We start from the raw sequence: 19,445 nt of genomic DNA, 5'->3' as shown, positions 1-19,445 counted from the left end.
GTGGCTAAGTGCTACAGCTGCTAACCAAGAGGTCGGCAGTTCAAATCTGCCAGGCACTCCTTGGAAACTCTATGGGGCAGTTCTACTCTGTCCTATAGGGTTGCTATGAGTCGGAATGACTCCACGGCACTGTGTTTGATTTGGTTTTAACTGAAGATAGCATGCAAATATTTTTCTAACCGCAAACTTAAGGTTATAAATGCTGTCACACCCATTGTTGTTGTTGTTATCTGACTCACACTGACCCAGTGTGCACAGAGTAGAACTGCCCCATCGGGTTTTCAAGGCTGCACCCTTCTGGAAGCAGATCTCTAGTACTGTCTTCTGAGGCGACTCTTGGTGGGTTTGAATTGCCAACCTTTTGGCTAGTAGCTGAGTGCTTAACTGTTTGTGCCACTCGGGAACTCCCTGTCGCATTCATAACATTCATTAATTCACTCAACAATGTGCCCGGTCTGTTGCCAACCACTGGGCCAATCTAACCTCAAACAAGGCACTGACCCAACAGCCAGATTCTCCCAAGAGCAGTCAGAGGGATCATACCAGCTAGATGTGGAACGAGACTCCACCTGGCCCAAAGCCAAAGTCCGAGGGTGCTTGACTCACTGACCTTATAAAGGTACGAAAGCCTGTTGGCCCCAATTTCATTGTCCCCTTGATTCCCAGGAACCGGATAAACAAATTTGCCATCCTGTCCACCAGGCGCAGGTAGTTGAAATGCTTTGCATATTTGGGGAACACTTGCTTGAGGCAAATGGAAGGCAGGTGGGCTTCAGAATTTGTACTGCCATCTGGGGCAGTGGCCATGTCACTCTCTGAAGTATCTTCCTTTCCAGCTAGTGGTTTTTCAAACTGCTGAGACCTGAAGCACATAGGGAAAAACAGGACAAAACAATATAACCAAACTGTGGAGAATGCTTTCCCAAATACCAAAAAAAAAAAAAAAACTACCAACCAAACCCACTGCCATGGAGTGGATTCCAACTCACAGCAACCCTATAGGACAGAATAGAACTGCCCCATACGGCTTCCAAGGAGCGCCTGGTGGATTCAAACTGCAGACCTTTTGATTAGCAGCTGTGGCTCTTAACCATTATGCCACCAGAGTTTCCCTTTCCCACATACACAGCACTTTTCCTGGCATGGTCTCGTTCACTTCAGATTTGCTGGGATTGGGTCCAGTCAAGGGTGGATTATCCAGTAAGTAAGGTAAGCATGGGCTTACTTGTGCTTACTTACTACTCTGTAGTGACCAGTTTCACATGGGTTTCATGTGGTGAAACCCACTGAAATTGGTCAGTACAGAGCAGTAAGCACAAATAAACCTGTGTTTACCTTGCTTACTGGGTAATCCCTCCCTGTCAGGGACTGAAAATTTGAAAAGAAGCTTTGATTCTGTAGAAAGGTGTTGTGGGGTTGGGAGAGAGATGGATATCAGCCATAGCTAGAAGCAGAATCTTTGATGTAGTGAAAAAATGTGAACTTGTTTACTACCGATAATCTGGTAAACCAGGTAAGCACTATGCTTCTCTTGCCCATTGGATAATCTGCCCCTGGGTCCATTTACTACTTTTATTTTACACATCTGAAAACTGATCTTAGAGAAGTAAAGTGACTTGCTCAACGTCACACAGCTAGTACATGACAAAGCCAGGTCTCGAAGCCAGTGGCAGAGTCAGAACTGGAAACTTACACTTTCTTCATTCTACTTTCTGCAGTGTTTCCCAACATGGAAAACTTCCTTTACTGTGCTCCTGATTCGAGAGAATATTCTATTATGGAGCAGTCTGGATTTGATTTCAAACTCCTACTTATGAGTAGTAATTGAATAATTAAGAAATACAAAAATCTCATTGAGGGCTGGCAAGAAGCCATAGCACAGTTCAATGAACAATTTGCAAAGATACATCAGTTACCCAATTCTAGGAATAGGAACAATTACATTTTCTGGCTTAACTGTTTTGTTATTTGGAACTCGTACAAAAAAAATGATCATAGTGTTGTGAGTCCTCAGTCTGGGTATTTTATTCTGTAATTATCCTAATATTTAAGAAAATTAGCAGCAAATAATTCCCAAATATCCATCTCTAGCTCAGATCATTCTCACTTCCAAACTTGCATATCTAACTACCAACTATTTATAACCTTCAGGATGGCTCATAGGCACCTCAGACTGAAATGATCCTTACCCCAAATCTGCATTCCCCATGTCCTTGAATGTCACCACCTTCTGCCAGTTACCCAAGCAGGAAAAATCAGCATAAAGGCTAACTCTTCTCTCCTTTTGCCTCCACAGCCAGTTCTACCTCCTTAGTATCCCCTAAGGTCCCTGGGCACGCAAACGGATTGCACTTGCCTACTAGCCCAAAGGAGCCCTTGTGGCAAAGTGATTGGTTAAGAGACTACCTTAAAGGCTGGCAGTTTAAACCCACCCATCTGGCACTGAGGAAGAAAAGCCTAACGATCTGCTTCCGTAAAGATTATAGCCAAGAAAACGCTATGGCAGAGTTCTACTCTGTAACACATGGGGTCGCCATGAGTCAGAACTGATGTGGCAATGGATAACAGGTCAGAAAAAAAACCATACCCACTGCTGTCGAGTTGATTCCGACTCATAGCAACCCTACAGGACAGAGCAGAACCGCTCCATAGAGTTTCCAAGGAGCGCCTGGCGGATTTGAACTGCTGACCTCTTGGTTAGCAGCAGTAGCACTTAACCACTAGCATTCCCTAAAACCAATTCTTCCCTCTCTCCTTGCCTGGGCCTCATCAACTCTTGTCTGGATTGTAGTCTTCCTGCCTCCAGCCCTTGCCATTCACAAATGCATCCTCCACACTGGCACCTGAATCATCCCTTTTAAAGTAAACCCGGGTGTGTCACCTACTTGCTAAAATTCTTTAGTGACTCACAAGAGCCTATGCAATTAAGTCCATATTCCTCATTATGGCGCTCAAGGCTCTTCCCATTTTCGTCTGAGAAACCTATTCCTGTTGAGTCCATTTTGACTCATAGCAACCCTAGAGGACAGAGTAGAACGGCTCTATAGGGTTCCCAAGACTACAAATTTTTACAGATGCAGACTGCCACATCTTTCTCCCAAAGAACATCTGATAGGTTCAAACCACGAACCTTTAGGTTAGTAGCCGAGTGCTTAACCACTGCACCACCAGGGCTCCTTAATTTCTTCTCAGCTTCCCTCATTTCCTATCACTGCCTCTCAACAGTCTAGGCTCAAGACACACTATTCCCTTCGAGGCCTTGAACACTGTCCCTCTCTCACCCTGCACCCATTGATCTGGCCTGGAAAGAGGACTCGGTGTTCACTGGATACACAGATCCCTACATCACCTAATGCCTCTCTCTGCACTTGTAGCTCATCTCACTTTCCTGACTCCTGTCCTGCTCACGGCTGATCAGGAGCCAGGTGTAGCCCTCTTCTACCTGTTGTGCCCATTTCGGAGACAGAGCCCTCAGCATGTTACACACAGCCAATAAATACTGCCCAAATAACTGATTCAGGAAAATTGGAGCTATGTCTTATAGTATTGGGCTAAATACCAAAGTTATTCTCTACTCTTTTCTTTATTAAATGGCCATGTCCTCAGAGCTACCATTCCCAAGCAAACTTGCTATCAGTCCCTTTGTTGGGCCGTATTGTACCTGTTTTCCTTAGCATAAGGCCCTGACTCCTGGCTGCCTGAGCACTTCTTTTCCACTTTTAAAACCAACTCAGATGTCTCCTAGACAAGGCTAATGAGTCTTTTCCATGCTCCACTCCTGTTCTTTGAACTTGCTTCTTCGGGCCCTGTTATGCCTGCATTGCATTTATTTATCTGCCAGTCTCTCTCTATTTTGTAAGCACCTTGAAGGCAAGAACCACATCTTATTCAACTCTGTTTTTCCAGGACCTGACACATATTAGGGGCTTGGAAATGTTTAACTGAATTTATTCAACTGGGAAAGTTCCATTATAATAGCAAGTTAAGCTTCAAATAAAATACCAAGGTTATGATGCTTTGTCCCCCATGAAAACCAGTTGTTTTATGGAGTGGATTTCAACTCATGATGACCTCATGTGTGTCACAGTAGAACTGTGCTCCACAGAATTTTCAATTTTTCAGAGGTAGATCACCAGGCTCTTCTTCTGAGGCACCGTGGATGGACTCAAGCCTGCAGCCTTTCAGGTAGCAGCTGAGTGTGGTCAGCATTTGCACCACTCCTGTACCCCATAAGCTTTTTAAAATGGGGATGAGGTTCAACGGAGAAACAGCGTGCTTGACCACCCTGCCAGAATGGTCCTGTTTTCACACCAGTCCAAGGAGCCAGCCTCTAGGAAACAGAACTCCTGTGTGACTCAAAAATTCTATCAATCCGGTTTACACTTGTGAGCAAGTCTTGATGCTGGTCTCAAAGCAAGGACAAGCAGAGGACAGATACAGGGTGGCACAAAGGAAAACCTCTTTTAAAGTTCAGCAGTGCTGATGGGAAAACAAATGCTTTCTCCTACAAAGGGGAGAGCCTAGATTCTCAGGAGAAGCAATGTTCCCAGGGGGTGTAGTTGTCCTTCAGTTAAAATGATTTTGCCATCAGCTCCTCAAACTTAAGACAGTAAACAAAAGTCAGGTGGTTACTTTTCAGATGAAATAAAATGTTTCCCATTAAGGTTATAGGAAGGAAGATGAGAAAAGCCATACTGTTATCGGAAATGAGCTCTTAAATTACTGGATACATGGCAATCACTGACTTTATAAGCACTTGTTCCGTTTCTGTTAAAGTGAAGATTTGGAAACATACAGTTTGAGTATACTCAGTGACAATGAAAATAGCTCAAAGAACCCTTCAATCAACAGAACCATCCCACATTCACTATCTCATTTGCTCTTCAAAACAACTCTGTGAAGTAGACTATTATTAGTACACCCCTGTTCCAGACGAAGGCACTGAGGCTCAGTGTGGTGAAGCATCTCTCTGCTCTGGCTGGCCTGGAATTTTAACTTAGTTCATCTAGGCCAGTGTTCTTTCCATTTCACCACCCCGTTATTCCAAAGCACATCACGATTCACATGGGAGGCAACAAAATCCAAAGTACTATTATTTATTTTTTGTTTTAAATGGCTTGGATTATAATAGTACTTCATACTCTTTGTAGAAATTTTGAGAAATGTTTAAAGTAATCAAAATCATTTGTAATCCCACAAATCAGAGATAAGCACTCTTAACATTGGATTTCTTATCTATATTTATAAAATTAGAATCACACTGTATATAGTTTAAATCCTTTTCACACTTTACATTATATCACAAGTATTTTCCCATGGCCTTAAATATGTTTCCTGAGCTAATTTCTCATAGACATGCAATATCCTGGGTTATTTTATGCCTGAACCGTAATATAATTAACCATACCCCTCAGACATTTAGTGTCTACATAACCTGTCATCTGACTAAAGAGAGTTGAGCGATCTGTCCCCTACGAAATGTGCTCCCTCTCAGAAGCATGAAATGTTACAGCTAGAAGCAGCTTGGAGATCACTCTGTCCAATGATATCATTTTGTTTTATTATGATAAATATGCAGAACATCGTCATTTTAACCTTCAAATGTATGCTTTAAAACAGTATACAACTGAGTGGCATTTAGTACACTCACAATATTGGGCAACCATCACCACTATCTAGGTCCAGAACATTTTACAATGATGGAATTTTAGAGAAGAAAGTAAACGTAGGCAGATAGGCCCTTAGCACCAGCAGAGTGTTTAATCAGCAAATAGTTTGGCGGGGCGGGGAGGGGGGTGGTGGCCTTAGCCTGGGCTGTCCTGGTGATGGCTGTCCTGGGAGCCCCATCACCTCCAGGTCGTCTCAGGTTTAAAGGTTTTCCTGATGGGGAGTCAGAGTGTGTGTCCCTCCAGTGTCTACCTCCTGCATCCCATCCTGCCCTGGAGCCACCCGGAATGCATCTGTTTTCTTTCTACATGACAGCCTTTCACATTTCTTGCAAGGGTTGCTGCATTTACTGGATGACCACAACTTCCCATCTTTCCTGAACCCCAATTAGTAACCTCAAGGTGGAAAGGGCCTTCACAGCCTCAGATATTATTTTCATGGATTCAGAACCATGAATTTAGGGGGAAGTGGTTTTACTCAACTGGAGGAAGGCACTAAAGTTATAGCTGATATGTAAGGCGAAATAAAACAATAAGAAATGGTATCTTTGCTAGAGATATTTCTTATTATCACTTTGAGACCCAAGCCATCACAAATACTGCTAAAACCTGGTTTTACTTAATAGCGTCTTAATGGAAATGTGGGGCTTATGAAATGAAAGTGACAGGTATAGGAAACAAAAATCAAGCTTACTAGTCCTTTGGGTAATTATTATTATTATTATCATTGAATTTGTTGTTTACTTGATTCATTAAAATAAGGGGAAAAGAGAATTCTGGAATGTTTTATCTATAATTGTTCTTCAAATAAAATGGATTTCTTTTTCATTAAAACTCTAGTAAAAAACTACCTATCTCTATTTTGCCTGGAAAGCCTACTATTTAAAAGAGCAACCATTTACAGGGTACCTACTATATGCCAAGCAACTTAGCAACTTACCCATAGATCTCATTTGTTTCTCATAACAATTCTATGAAGTAGGTAGAAACTATTCTCATCTTACAAATAAGGAACCCAAGGCCCAGAGAGGCTGAAGGACATACCCAAAGTCACACAATCAATAGTGACATTGGGATTTATACTCAAGACTCTCACTACAAACCCCATGCTTAGTCCACTATATAGTTCTTCTCTTAATTTGATTTAAATCAAAGCAAAGACTTTTCTTCTTGTGTATGAACTGTATTTATTCCCCAAAATTAACAAAATAGGATGGTAGATACAGCGAAGTAAAAAATTCCAGTTTCAAAGAAGTTGCTAGAATTGTCTCAGAGAAATAATTTTCATTTCTAGTTAAGCATCCTTTCAATCATTTATTCATTCATAAAATATTTTCCAAGAATCTACATGTCCCGGGGCCTTGGACACAAGGGTGAGTTAGACACAGTCCCTGACACCCAAAAGCACACAAGTAAGTGGGGGAAAACAAGATGGAGCGAGATGAAGGAACTGGTGCACAGGAAAGGAGATCTGTTTGTTGTGTCTTGGTGGTATACATGAAGATGGGAATACGACCCAATATGGGTCTAGATCTTAAACGAGCTTGAACATCAGACAAAGGTACTTGGATTTGGTAGTGCAGGAGATGACAAGGCCATGGTGGATTCTAAAGAGAGGAGAAGCAAGATCAGAATTATACTGAAAAAGAGGAATCTGCCAACAGCATGTATTCTGAATGCAGAAAGGGAGAGTGGATGATGTTGGGAAGCTATTGGAATTGTCTAGGTCAGTGATTCTGCAAGTCTGAACCCTGGACTAGCAGCATCACCTAGGAACTTGTTAGAAATGCAAATTCTTGGGTTCCACCCTAGACCTACGAGTCGGAATCAACTCAGTGGCCACGGGTTTTTCGGTTAGCCTAGACCTACTGAATCAGAAACCCTATGGGTGGGAACCAAAAGTCAGAGATTTAACAACCCTCCAGGTGATCCTGATGCAGGCAAAAGTCTAAGAATCACTGGTCTAGGGGAAAGATGAGACCTAAACTAGGGCAGCTGAAATGGACATGGAGCCAGGGGGCTGACACAGAGACACTTGTATATACAATGATTTGACAACTGCTTAAATGTGGGGGACAAAGAGTGAGAGACACCCTTGAAAATATGCCTGGATCACCATGGCTTGACAGGAGAGCCCAGTGGCAGTGGTGCTGTACTGGCAAAGGAATGTAAGCAACTTCCTTCTCCTGCCATTTGGCCAAGACACTGTCCCCTCAGTCACTTGAGAATTTTAAAAGCACACGTAACACATTGGCATTCCTGAAGAGAATGCTAACCAGGCACCAAAGAAGTTCCTTAAATCAGCCAGCAGCTAATTTAAAGAGTTAGAGGCTACAGTTGCTAAAAATAAACATAACTACCATGTAGCCCAGCTCTGTCACTTGAAAAATCTCTGCCATCACAGATGCCCCATTTGCTTGATAGGCAATGAAATGCTCCTTGAAAGAAAGCAAAGGGGACTAAAAAATGGATGAGGCGTGAGTGCCCTAACTGATGAGGCAAAGGACTTAAGGAGGGATCTTTCTGACATTCTAGTCCCAATAAACCTCGGCCCATGCTGGTTCTGTTCCTACCTGCTCCCTTTCATGCACACCACCAAGACCCAGCAAACTGACCTCCTTTCACGTGCATCAGTTCCTTTCTCTGAATGCTTGCCTGGCCACCTCTGCCTCACTTGATCACGTCGTTCCATAGCATGGAGTAGCATCAACAGCCACAAAACACAATGGTGATGATACTGGAAGCCCTATGTGCCAGGAACTGTGCAAAAATTGTTAAATTAAACTGATAAAACCCTACAAAGTAGATGTTATTATTATTACCATTTTACAGATGAAACTAAGGGAGAAGGATACAAGCCAATAAGTTGTGGATCCAGGATAGAAACCAAGGAAGATGAGCTCCAGTATCCTTGCTTCTTTCTAACTACTGCATCACACGGCTTCCATACACAGTTATCAAGCTCTAAGTACTTCTGAGAGTCAGGCAGCTTACTTGTGGTATCTCATTTGGCCCTCCTATGAACTGGGCATTATAAGCGGACCCATTTTACAGATGAGAAAAATGCACCTCGACCTATTTTTCAAAGGCCACTCAGCTATTAAATGGCTGAAGGAAGATTCAGACTCAAATCTGTATAACTTCAAAGCCCAGGTTCTTTCCATTACATTGTGCTACACCTTGGTGTGGTTAGGCAACTTCCCTGAACTCATTCATCCTTTCTTCCCTTATAATGGCGATCAGAGTCCATACTTCATGCCTAGCACAAAACTATTGAATGGTTTAGTACTAAAAACACAGCCTTTCTATAAAGCACCAAGATGAATCTTCCTGGAGGAGCTTGTATGTAACTGACCTCAGTGTGGCCACATGGAGGGACCAGCGCACATCTGGACGTGGCTGTTCTGTTTACCAAACAAATCAATCTGCTGCTTTACAGTTACTGGCTCATGTGAATCATGCGCACACAATGTTTGTAGAATGAACAAATTAACAAAGGATCTTCATGGCAACAAGGACAGACTAGGTCTCTGTCTGCTCGGGATGAGTTTCCGGAGCCACCAGGGCCTGGGGCTGTTGCAGGAGCATCATCCTGCTGGGCCAGGCAACAAATTAACAAAAAGACAAACATGAGGACTTCCTCTAATGCCTGGCTCCTGTGCACTTGGGACTCACCCTATTTCAGAGCTAGAACAGCCTGTAGAGGCCATGGGGCCCAGCCCTCTGATTTTGCAGATGAAGCCACTGATAGCCCATTTTACCCTGGTCTGCCAATATGCTTCTTTTCCAACAGGGCACTCTCTCCTCTGTGCCCTTCAGCACAGAGCTACTGTCTTCCCTGTCATCTCTCTTGCTCCACTTTGTCTTGTGACACAGAGTATGAAACATACTCTGCACACAGGCCGGGGGGGGATGGCTACTCCCCACTGGGGTGTGGGCCTGGTGGCCCAGAGCGTGTGCTCTGGGGGCAGCCCGAGGCATGGCTGGAATCCTGGCTCTGCCATTTGCCAGCTGAGTGAACTTAGGCAAGCCATTTAACCCTTAAACTTCACTTTCTTCTTAAACAATGGTACCTAACTGGATTGACGTGAGGATTACAAGAGAAAATGAATGCACGGTGCTTAGCACAGCACCTCAATACTTGTTTCAAAACCAAACTGGCTGCCATTGAGCTGATTTCAACCCATGGAGGCGTCATGTGTGTCAGGGTGGAACTATGCTGCATAGGGTTTTCTTGGCTGTGACCTTTTGTAAGCAGATTGCCAGGCCTTTCTTCGGAGGTACTTCTGGGTGGGTCTGAGCTACCAACCTTTTGGTCAGTAGCCCAGTGCTTAACCACTTGTGCCGTTCAACCAAAACAAAAAGCCACTGTCATCAAGTTGATTCTGACTCATAGTGACCCTATTGGACAGAGTAGAGCTGCCCCACAGGGTTGCCAAGGCTGTAATCTTTACAGGAGCAGACTGCCACATCTTTCTCCAGTGGAGCTGCTGGTTTGTTCGAACTGCTGACCTTTCAGTTAGCAACTGAGTGCTTAACCACTGCGCCACCAGGGCTCTCACCTATTTTACAAAAACTGAAAGCCAGTGGCAAAAGTACACCCCTCATCAGGGAATGGAGAAATCCTAGTTGTTACTATACAGCTCCTTTGATGATTATGAATCAATTAGAATTTTTTTTTTTTTTGGTAACAGGTATTAAGGAGTCCCTGGGTGGCATGAATGGTTAAGCACCCAACTACTACCCAAAAGGTTGGTAGTTCAACCCACAGAGGCACCTCAGAAGACAGGTCTGGCAATCTGCTTCTGGAAGGTCACAGCCTTGAAAACCCTAGGGAGCAGGTCTACTCTGCGCACAAGGGGTCGCCACGTCGACTCGACGGCAACCAACAACAACAACAGGTATCGAGGAGCCCCAGGGTGGCACAAAGGAGCCCTGGTGGTGCAGTGGTTATCACAGCCACTACCATCTTTATCTCACACCTGTCATCATCTCAAGAGGCTCACTATCTAGTCTCCAGCCCTCAGTGGGAGAGATAAGCATACACTCTGGAAACTCAGGAGAACATGGGGTTTTTCTAACTACTTTGTGACATCGTGTCCTCCCATATGCCCTCTGGGGAATCTCACTTCAGGCTTTCCAGTGTCAGATGGCACCTGCCCTCTTCTCTCAACCTAAACAAATCACCCATATGTGTCTCATTTTCTCAGGCCTCGCTGGATAACTACACCTTATCTGACGCCCTCATTCTCAGTAGAGGATTATTGATGTCGCAAAATAACACACAGAGAGATCTTTGCTGCCCCCACACAAAGGAGGAGTAAAACTGAGTTGGAAGGTGTACCAGTGATCGCTTTGCTCCATCCTCCGTTTTTAATATATAGGGAGGCCGAGGCCTAGTCACTTGCTTGAGGTGAGACATCAAGCCGGAGGTTGTGGCAAAGGCAGGCCCATTTCTCTTGGTTTCCTGTCCAGAGTCTTTAAAAAATAATTTTTTTTTTTTTTTCCAAATTATACCACTATTGAGCTAAACCATCAGAGTGGCCAAAATTCTGATTCTGAATGAAAAGCTTCAGACTTTTCCAGCCACCTTGGCAGGAAGGGAGAACACTTTTTGCCTGAGGGCTTCAGGGTTCCTCTTTAAACTTACTAGGGGTTGGCAGCTGTCTTTCAGTCAGTGATAGGGCATGTGCTTAGTTTGTCACTGGAACCTGGTGGCATGGGTTGAAGTATGTCCCCCCCAAAACGTGTGTATCAACTTGGTTAGGCCATGATTCCCAGTATTGTGTGGTTGTCCTCCATTTTTTTATTGTAATTTTATGTTGAGAGGATTAGGGTGGGATTGTAACATCACTCTCACTCAGGTCACCTCCCTGATCCAAGGTAAAGGGAGTTTCCCTGGGGTGTGGCCTACGCTACCTTTTACCTCTCAAGAGATAAAAGGAAAGGGAAGCAAGCAGAGAGTTGGGAACCTCATACCACCAAGAAAGCAGCACCAGGAGCAGAGTGCATCCTTTGAACACAAGGTCCCTGCACCTGAGAAGCTCCTCGACCAGGGGAAGATTGAGGACAAGGACCTTCCTCCAGAGCTGACAGAAAGAGAAAGCCTTCCCCTGGAGCCGATGCCCTGAATTTGGACTTGTAACCTACTAGACTGTGAGAGAATAAATTTCTCTTTGTTAAAGCCATCGCCTTGTGGTATGACTGTTATGGCAGCACTAGATGACCAAGACACCTGAGGAGAGATTTTTCAAATTGTAAGCCTTGCTGCATTGGATGCCCAAGGCACACTGGACGAGGTCCCAACTCTTGAGCAGGGCACTCGGAGCCCTAGTCCCTGCCTGCCTCAGCTTCCACATCCCACTGCCCACAGGCCAACACTCCTTCCTTCCGTTGTAAATGCTCTTTTCCAAATTATCTGCTTGAAAAACTCTCATCCTCAAAAGTCTTAGATTCGGCATCACCTTTTCCAAAAAGCACTCCACAGCTTCTGGAGACAGAATCAACCTTTTTTTTTTTTCTATATAACCTTTCTAACTTTGTATTTAATAATATTAATAATAACACTGCAGTGTATAGAGAACTTGATGCATGTCCTGCACAATGCTAAGCCCATAGTAAACGTTTTTTTTTTTTTTCCCATTGGAATAATCACAATTGTACCTAAATGGTTATTTGTGCAGCTCTCTGTTTAACGTCTGTCCTTTGACTAGACTGAAAGCTCTAGGAGGGCAGGCAGGACAATCGTTTTGTTTACAGCCATATCTGCAGCCACAGCATGGCTCCAGGCACACAGCAGGTACTCAGAATAACTGATAAGCACAGTCGTTGTTTCAGTTAATTCTTACAACAATCCAGTGAATTAGATACAAGTATTAATTTGAGTTTACATCCGAGATCTGAAGCTTAGAGAAGCTAAGTCACTTGGCTAAGTGATTAGGCTGGGATTGCAACCCAGGTGGTCTGTCTCCAGAGCCACATTTTTAAGCCCCATACTACCGCACCCCTCTACTTTGCGTTCCAAAAATAAATCTTTCTTCCTCTGTCTCTCTCCCGGTTTCTGGGAAGATCCTGACTACACTCTGGGAGAACAAAGATTTCCTAGTGGCAACAGGAAGAGACTGTCTATCTGACAATTATAATCAGTGGTTGTATTAGCCTGTTTTACCACCTCCAAAATTAGCAGAAAAGGCCAACTTGAGCTTTCATTGTATAGTTCTACTAATGAAGGGATCCTTTTAATTACACATTCAGATCTTATCTGCAACACAAAGTGTTTTAGTGTTTAAGCACAGCTCTGCACCAAAGTATAGGGCTATGTGAATACAGACAATAAGTGGGGGGAAGGCCCCGTGTAGGGTATAAGTCATTCTTTGCCTAGACTGTAATTCCTTTTTCACATTCAACTGCATCCAAACCCAGTTCATTTTCTATGGTAATTCTAATTCTCTTTTGTATACTGTGCCCCTACAAACACTTATTTAGGGATTTGGTAGGTATATCTCTGGTCAGATATCCTCTTTCTCAGATTTCAGATGGAATGCCACTTTATTTCCTCCCCAGATTGCTCACTTTGTTCACCTCCACAGTCAGTGGCTGATCTGCCTGAAGGGCTCCCCCGACCAGAGACACTAGCAGCGAGTCCATGCTGCAGTGCAGGTGCTGACCGCAAACCCATCTTCCACTGACTGTGGCCCAGGAGCTCGTGGCCTTTGCATCTCACTTCCCAAGACCTTTTTTTGTGTGCTATTCTGTACGGGATTTGCACTAATGTGAGTGAGGCCTGTTGAGACCAATCCTGCAGACCTTTCTCAGGAAAGGGTGCCCTGACTTTCCATTTGTACTGGTTAGGGGAAGAGGGGAAGTAGCCTTTATGGAGCCCTTCCTATGTACCAGGAACTCTGCCGTATGTCAATGATCTCCGCTAAGGCACACAAAGACCTTAAGACGGAGATATTAACCTACATTATAGAACCAAAAGGAGTCCTGGTGGCACAAATGGTTAAATGCTCAACTACTAACCTAAAAGTTGGCAGTTAGAACCCACCCAGTGGTACCGTGGAAGAAAGTACTGGTGATCTGCTTCCAAAAAGTCACAGTCTTGAAAACCCTATGGAGTGCAGTTTTACTCTGCAACACATGGTGTTGCCATGAGTCAGAATCAACTCAACAGCAACTGGTATAGAGCCAGAATGCCTGGGTGGGAATCCTGGCACGGTCCCTAACTAGTTGATTATCTTGGAGAAGTCTGTTGACCTGCTCATGCCTTGGTGTCTTTATCTGTATAATGGGGATAATAACTTTACCTACTTCACAGCATTGTTCTGAGCAATGAATGGGCTAAAGCGTAGAACATTTAGAACCATACCTGGCATGTGGGAAGCACCCAGCAAATGTTAGCCGTTTTTTTTTGTTGTTGTTTAACAAATAAAGCTAAACTCTGAGAAGTTAAATAAAGTAGTAAAAGTCACAGGCCACCTAAATGGTATCATTTGGTAACTTATGCCTGACTCTCAAGGCTGTGTTCTTGTCAGGCTTCCAGGGAGGTTAGATGACAAGGGGGTTCACTGCTGACCCACTGCTAGGACTGAAAGCCTCCTAATCAGAGCCCTTCCTTCATGGGGCATGACCTAGAGAAAGTCATTTTGCGTGCATGGCCCCTCCTGGCCTCAGTATGAGCACAGTGGTTTCTGCTTTCAGTGCTCCAAAAACGACTGCTCTCTCAAGAATTGCCGAGTACCTCTTAATTGCCACCAGCCTTCCTTCTTAATCTTCATCCAGTTCAGCTTCTCATAGAATCGACACAGTTGACCACACACTTCCCAAACTCTCCTTTCCTGGCTTCTGTGTCTGTACACTCTCCTGGTGTTCTTTCTATTCTCTCATTTCTCTTCCTCTGAGGAAGATAGTTCTCTAAGTCTCTGTGCTTGACCTGCTGCCTGCTCCACACGGTCAGTCTTCCTGGGTGATCTCACTCACACAGGGCTATCTGCACCTCATGTCCAAGAGCTTGCAGTGGACTCTGTGTCTGGGAGGCCTATGTCTTGCCCACCCCTTCACCAACACCCTACCCCATCTATTCCCACCAGGCCCAAATCCTGCTCATCCTTCAAAGCTCACTTTAAATGTCAGCTAGTTCCCAAAGCCTTCCCTGATTCCTTCCACCCAGAAATAACTCTCTCTTCTGAACTCCCCACAGCACTTTATTAGTACCTCTTTTATGGAATTTATCATTTTCTGACTTGTAGTATGGTTCTTTAAGTTTGTACGTTCTTCCCCCTGACTGTCAGTTTGCCAAAAATAGAATCCATTTTTGTTTCCCACATGGCACTCTACATGTAGTAGTTAATGCAAAAAAGATATGCTGGATAAATGACTGTGTAGAAGTATTCTTTAAGACAAATACCAGGAAGAATTTGGTGTAATTTTGCCTGAAGGCAAGAAAATGGGTGTCATTTTCAGCTTAAGGTTCTATAAAGCCATTTGCAGGGTAATAACAAAATAATAATTACTTATGTTAATAAGAATAACAGTGGAGGCGGAGCCAAGATGGCAGACTAGACCGCCGCTTCCGTCGAGCCCTCTTTACAACAAAGATCTGAAAAAACAAGCGCAAAGAGTATATCTGTGACAAGCTGGGAGCCCTGGGCATCAAAGGCTGAATCCCTGGGCTTGAGATACACCCTGATGAGCACATAGAGCCATCCTCCCAGCCTTGGGGAAGGAAAAAATTTGCAACTGGAAGGGGGGAAAGATAATTCACTAGCTCCATTAACTGGGGGAGCTCAGGACAGAAGCGGCTCCTGTCCAGGCATAAAACGTCTGTGGACCTTGAGCACCTTTCCCTTCTGCATGGACTTGTGTGGGCCTATTTCGGGAGAATAGGTCCTTGTTGGCAAACTCCAACCATTTCGGCTGTGCGGTGGAGAGGTGGGTGTTTGACGTTTGACATTGCTTTGCCTATTAAACAAGGTCCTCACCTACCCACATCAGGGACCTAAGGACTGGTAGCTCCACTCAGGTCACCCAGCCACCCACGACAGGGGTCCAAAGATAACTGGTACCTCCAAGTCCTCACAACCAAAAACTTTGGGTGCCCATGGTCCCTCTGCAGAACCCACCCACCAGCACACTCCAGGGAACAGAGATGCGTTTTCCTCAGAGACACATGGGGGTCGGTTCTCAGCTCCCTATTTGTTCGGAGCGTGACCCCCTGCTGCAATCAGAAACTGGCACATACGCCAATCATCCCTGCCTCTCTAAGACCGTAGGACAGAGCCTGTACCACACACTTGAAATAAGCTACCTGGAAACCTGAGCTGAATTCATACAAGAAAACTGAATGGACTCCTAGACTGATATACCTGATAACAGCTCTAGCTAGCTGGGGACAGGACACCAGAGCTCCAAAGGTGAAAATAATCAAGCTAACTTACTCAAGCAACCCATAGGGGTATACCAAAACAAAACAAAGCAAGGAGCTACAACACAGTAAGCAAGCATAAACTAATACAATAACTTATAGATGGCTTGGAGACAACAGTCAATATCAAGTCACATAAAGAAACAGACCATGATCACCTCAACAGGCTCTCATAACAAAGAATCCAGGGATCTTCTAGATGAAAGTGCATTCCTGGAATTACCAGATGCAGAACACAAAAGGTTAATATACAGAACCCTTCAAGACATCAGGAAGGAAATGAGGCAATACGCAGAACAAGCCAAGTAACACACAGGTAAAGCAACTGATGAAATTAGAAAGATTATTCAGGACCATAATGAAAAGTTTAATAAGCTGGAAAAATCCATAACAGACAGCAATCAGAAATTCAGAAGATTGACAATAAAATTACAGAATTAGGTAACTCAATAGAAAGTCAGAGGGGCAGAATTGAGCAAGTAGAAGCTAGAATTTCTGAACTCGAAGGTAAATCACTTGGTATATTTGAAGAAAAATCAGGCAAAAGAATTTAAAAAAATGAAGAAATCTTAAGAATCATGTGGGACTCTATCAAGAGAAATAACCCATGAGTGATTGGGGTACCAGAACAGGGAGGGATAACAGAAAATACAGAGAAAATTGTTGAAGATTTGTTGGCAGAAAACTTCCCTGATATTGTGAAAGATGAGAAGGTATCTATCCAAGATGCTCATCAAACTCCACATAAGGTAGATGTTAAAAGAAAGTCACCAAGACATATTATAATCAAGCTTGCCAAAACCAAAGATATAGAGACAATTATAAGAGCGGTGAGGGATAAAAGAAAAGTCACCTACAAAGGAGAGCCAATAAGAATAAGCTCGGACTACTCAGCAGAAACCATGCAGGCAAGAAGGCAATGGGGTGACATATTTAAAAAACTGAAGGAAAAAAATTGCCTGCCAAGAAATCATATATCCAGCAAAACTGTCTCTTAAATATGAAGGTGAAATTAAGACATTTCCAGATAAACACAAATTGAGGGAATTCATAAAAACCAAGCCAAAACTACAATACTAAAGGGAGTTCTTTGATTAGAAAATCAATAATATCAGGTATCAACCCAAGACTAGTACACTGGGCAGAGCAACCAGAAGTCAACCCAGACAGGGAAATCCAAAAAAAACAAAGCAAAATTAAAAAAAAAAAAAAAGCCCAACACAGGGTAACGGTGATGTTATTATATAAAAGAAGACAACATTAAAATAATAGGGACTAAGAAATGTAATCATACACCTTCCATATGGAGAGGAAGACACAGCAATACAAAGAAATAAAAGTTAGTTTTAAATTTAGAAAAATAGGGGTAAATAATAAAAAAAAAAAAATAAGGTAACCACAAAGAAGACAAACCATCCTACTCATCAAAATAAAATACAAGGGAAAAATACAGACTCAGCAGAAACAAAATCAACAACAAATATGAAAAAAGGACAATACATAAAGAAAATGCACTCAGCACATAGAATCAAGTGGGAAAAAGAAACTGTCAACACACAAAAAAAGACATCAGAATGATAGCATGAAATTCATACCTATCCATAATCACCCTGAATGTAAATGGACTAAATGCACCAATAAAGAGACAGAGAGTGGCAGAACGGATTAAAAAACAAGATCCATCTATATGCTGCCTACAAGAGACACACCTTAGACTTAGAGACACAAACAAACTAAAACTCAAAGGATGGAAAAAAATATATCAAGCAAACAACAATCAAAAAAGAACAGGAATGGCAATATTAATTTCTGACAAAACAGACTTTAAAGTTAAATCCATCAGAAAGGATAAGGAAGGACACTATATAATGATTAAAGGGACAATGCACCAAGAAGATATAATCATATTAAATATTTATGCACCCAATTACAGGGCTGCAAGATACATAAAACAAACTATCAGCATTGAAAAGTGAGATAGACAGCTCCACAATAATAGTAGGAGACTTCAACACACCATTTTCAGTGAAGGACAGGACATCCAGAAAGAAGCTCAATAAAGACACGGAAGATCTAAATGCCACAATCAAGCAACTTGACCTCGTAGACATATACAGAACACTGCACCCAACAGCAACCAAGTATACTTTCTTTTCTAGTGCACATGGAACATTCTCTAGAATAGACCACATATTATATATTAGGTCATAAAGCAAGCCTTAGCAGAATCCAAAACGTTGAAATATTACAAAGCATCTTCTCTGACCATAAGGCCATAAAAGTGGAAATCAGTAACAGGAAAAGCAGGCAAAAGAAATCAAACACTTGGAAACTGAACAATACCCTGCTCAAAAAAGACTGGATTATATAAGACATTAAGGATGGAATAAAGAAATTCAGAGAATCCAGTGAGAATGAAAACACTTCCTATCAGAACCTTTGGGACACAGCAAAAGCGGTGCTCAGAGGCCAATTTATATCAATAGATGCACACATCCCCCAAAAAAGAAAGGGCCAAAATCAAAGAATTATCCCTACAACTTGAAAAAATAGAAAGAGAACAACAAAAGAAACCCACAGGCACCAGAAGAAAACAAATAATAAAAATTAAAGTAGAACTAAATGAAATAGAAAACAGAAAAACAATTGAAAGAATTAACGAGACCAAAAGCTGGTTTTTTGAAAAAATCAACAAAATTGATAAACCACTGGCCAAACTGACAAAAGAAAAATAGGAGAGGAAGCAAATAACCCAAATAAGAAATGAGATGGGCCATATTACAACAGACCCAACTGAAATTAAAAGAATCATATCAGATTACTGTGTATACTCAAACAAATTTGAAAACCTAAAAGAAATGGATGAATTCCTAGAAACACACTTCCTACCTAAACTAACACAAACAGAGGTAGAACAACTAAATAGATCCATAATAAAAGAAGAGATTGAAAAAAAGCCCTGGTCTGGACAGCTTCACTGCAGAGTTCTACCAAACTTTCAGAGAAGAGTTAACACCACTACTGCTAAAGGTATTTCAGAGCATAGAAAAGGACAGAATACTACCAAACTCATTCTATGAAGCCACCATATCCCTGATACCAAAACCAGGTAAAGACACCACAAGAAAAGAAAATTATAGACCTATATCCCTCATGAATGTAGTTGCAAAAATCCTCAACAAAATTCTAGCTAATAGAATTCAACAACATATCAAAAAAATAATTAACCATGACCAAGTGGGATTTATACCAGGTATGCAGGGATGGTTCAACATTAGAAAAACAATTAATGTAATCCACCACATAAATAAAACAAAAGACAAGAATCACATGATTTTATCAATTGGTGCAGAAAA

The 19,445-nt window shown here is 42.6% G+C and overlaps 1 protein-coding gene across 4 annotated transcripts in view; it reads right to left on the bottom strand.

Annotated features, from left to right (window-relative positions):
* The window catches only part of TTLL11 (tubulin tyrosine ligase like 11), a 302,560-nt gene that overhangs the window by 40,438 nt on the left and 242,677 nt on the right, over window positions 1-19,445 (bottom strand). For all 4 annotated transcript variants that reach the window (XM_003407494.4, XM_023544971.2, XM_064291493.1 and 1 more), the window contains one exon: window positions 611-862. In XM_003407494.4, the coding sequence (XP_003407542.3) occupies window positions 611-862 (252 nt within the window). The remainder of the gene's footprint in view (window positions 1-610; window positions 863-19,445) is intronic.

Source organism: Loxodonta africana, chromosome 9 (assembly GCF_030014295.1).
Source record: "Loxodonta africana isolate mLoxAfr1 chromosome 9, mLoxAfr1.hap2, whole genome shotgun sequence".
Lineage (NCBI taxonomy): Eukaryota > Metazoa > Chordata > Mammalia > Proboscidea > Elephantidae > Loxodonta > Loxodonta africana.
This window is presented reverse-complemented; position numbering and strand designations above follow the sequence as displayed.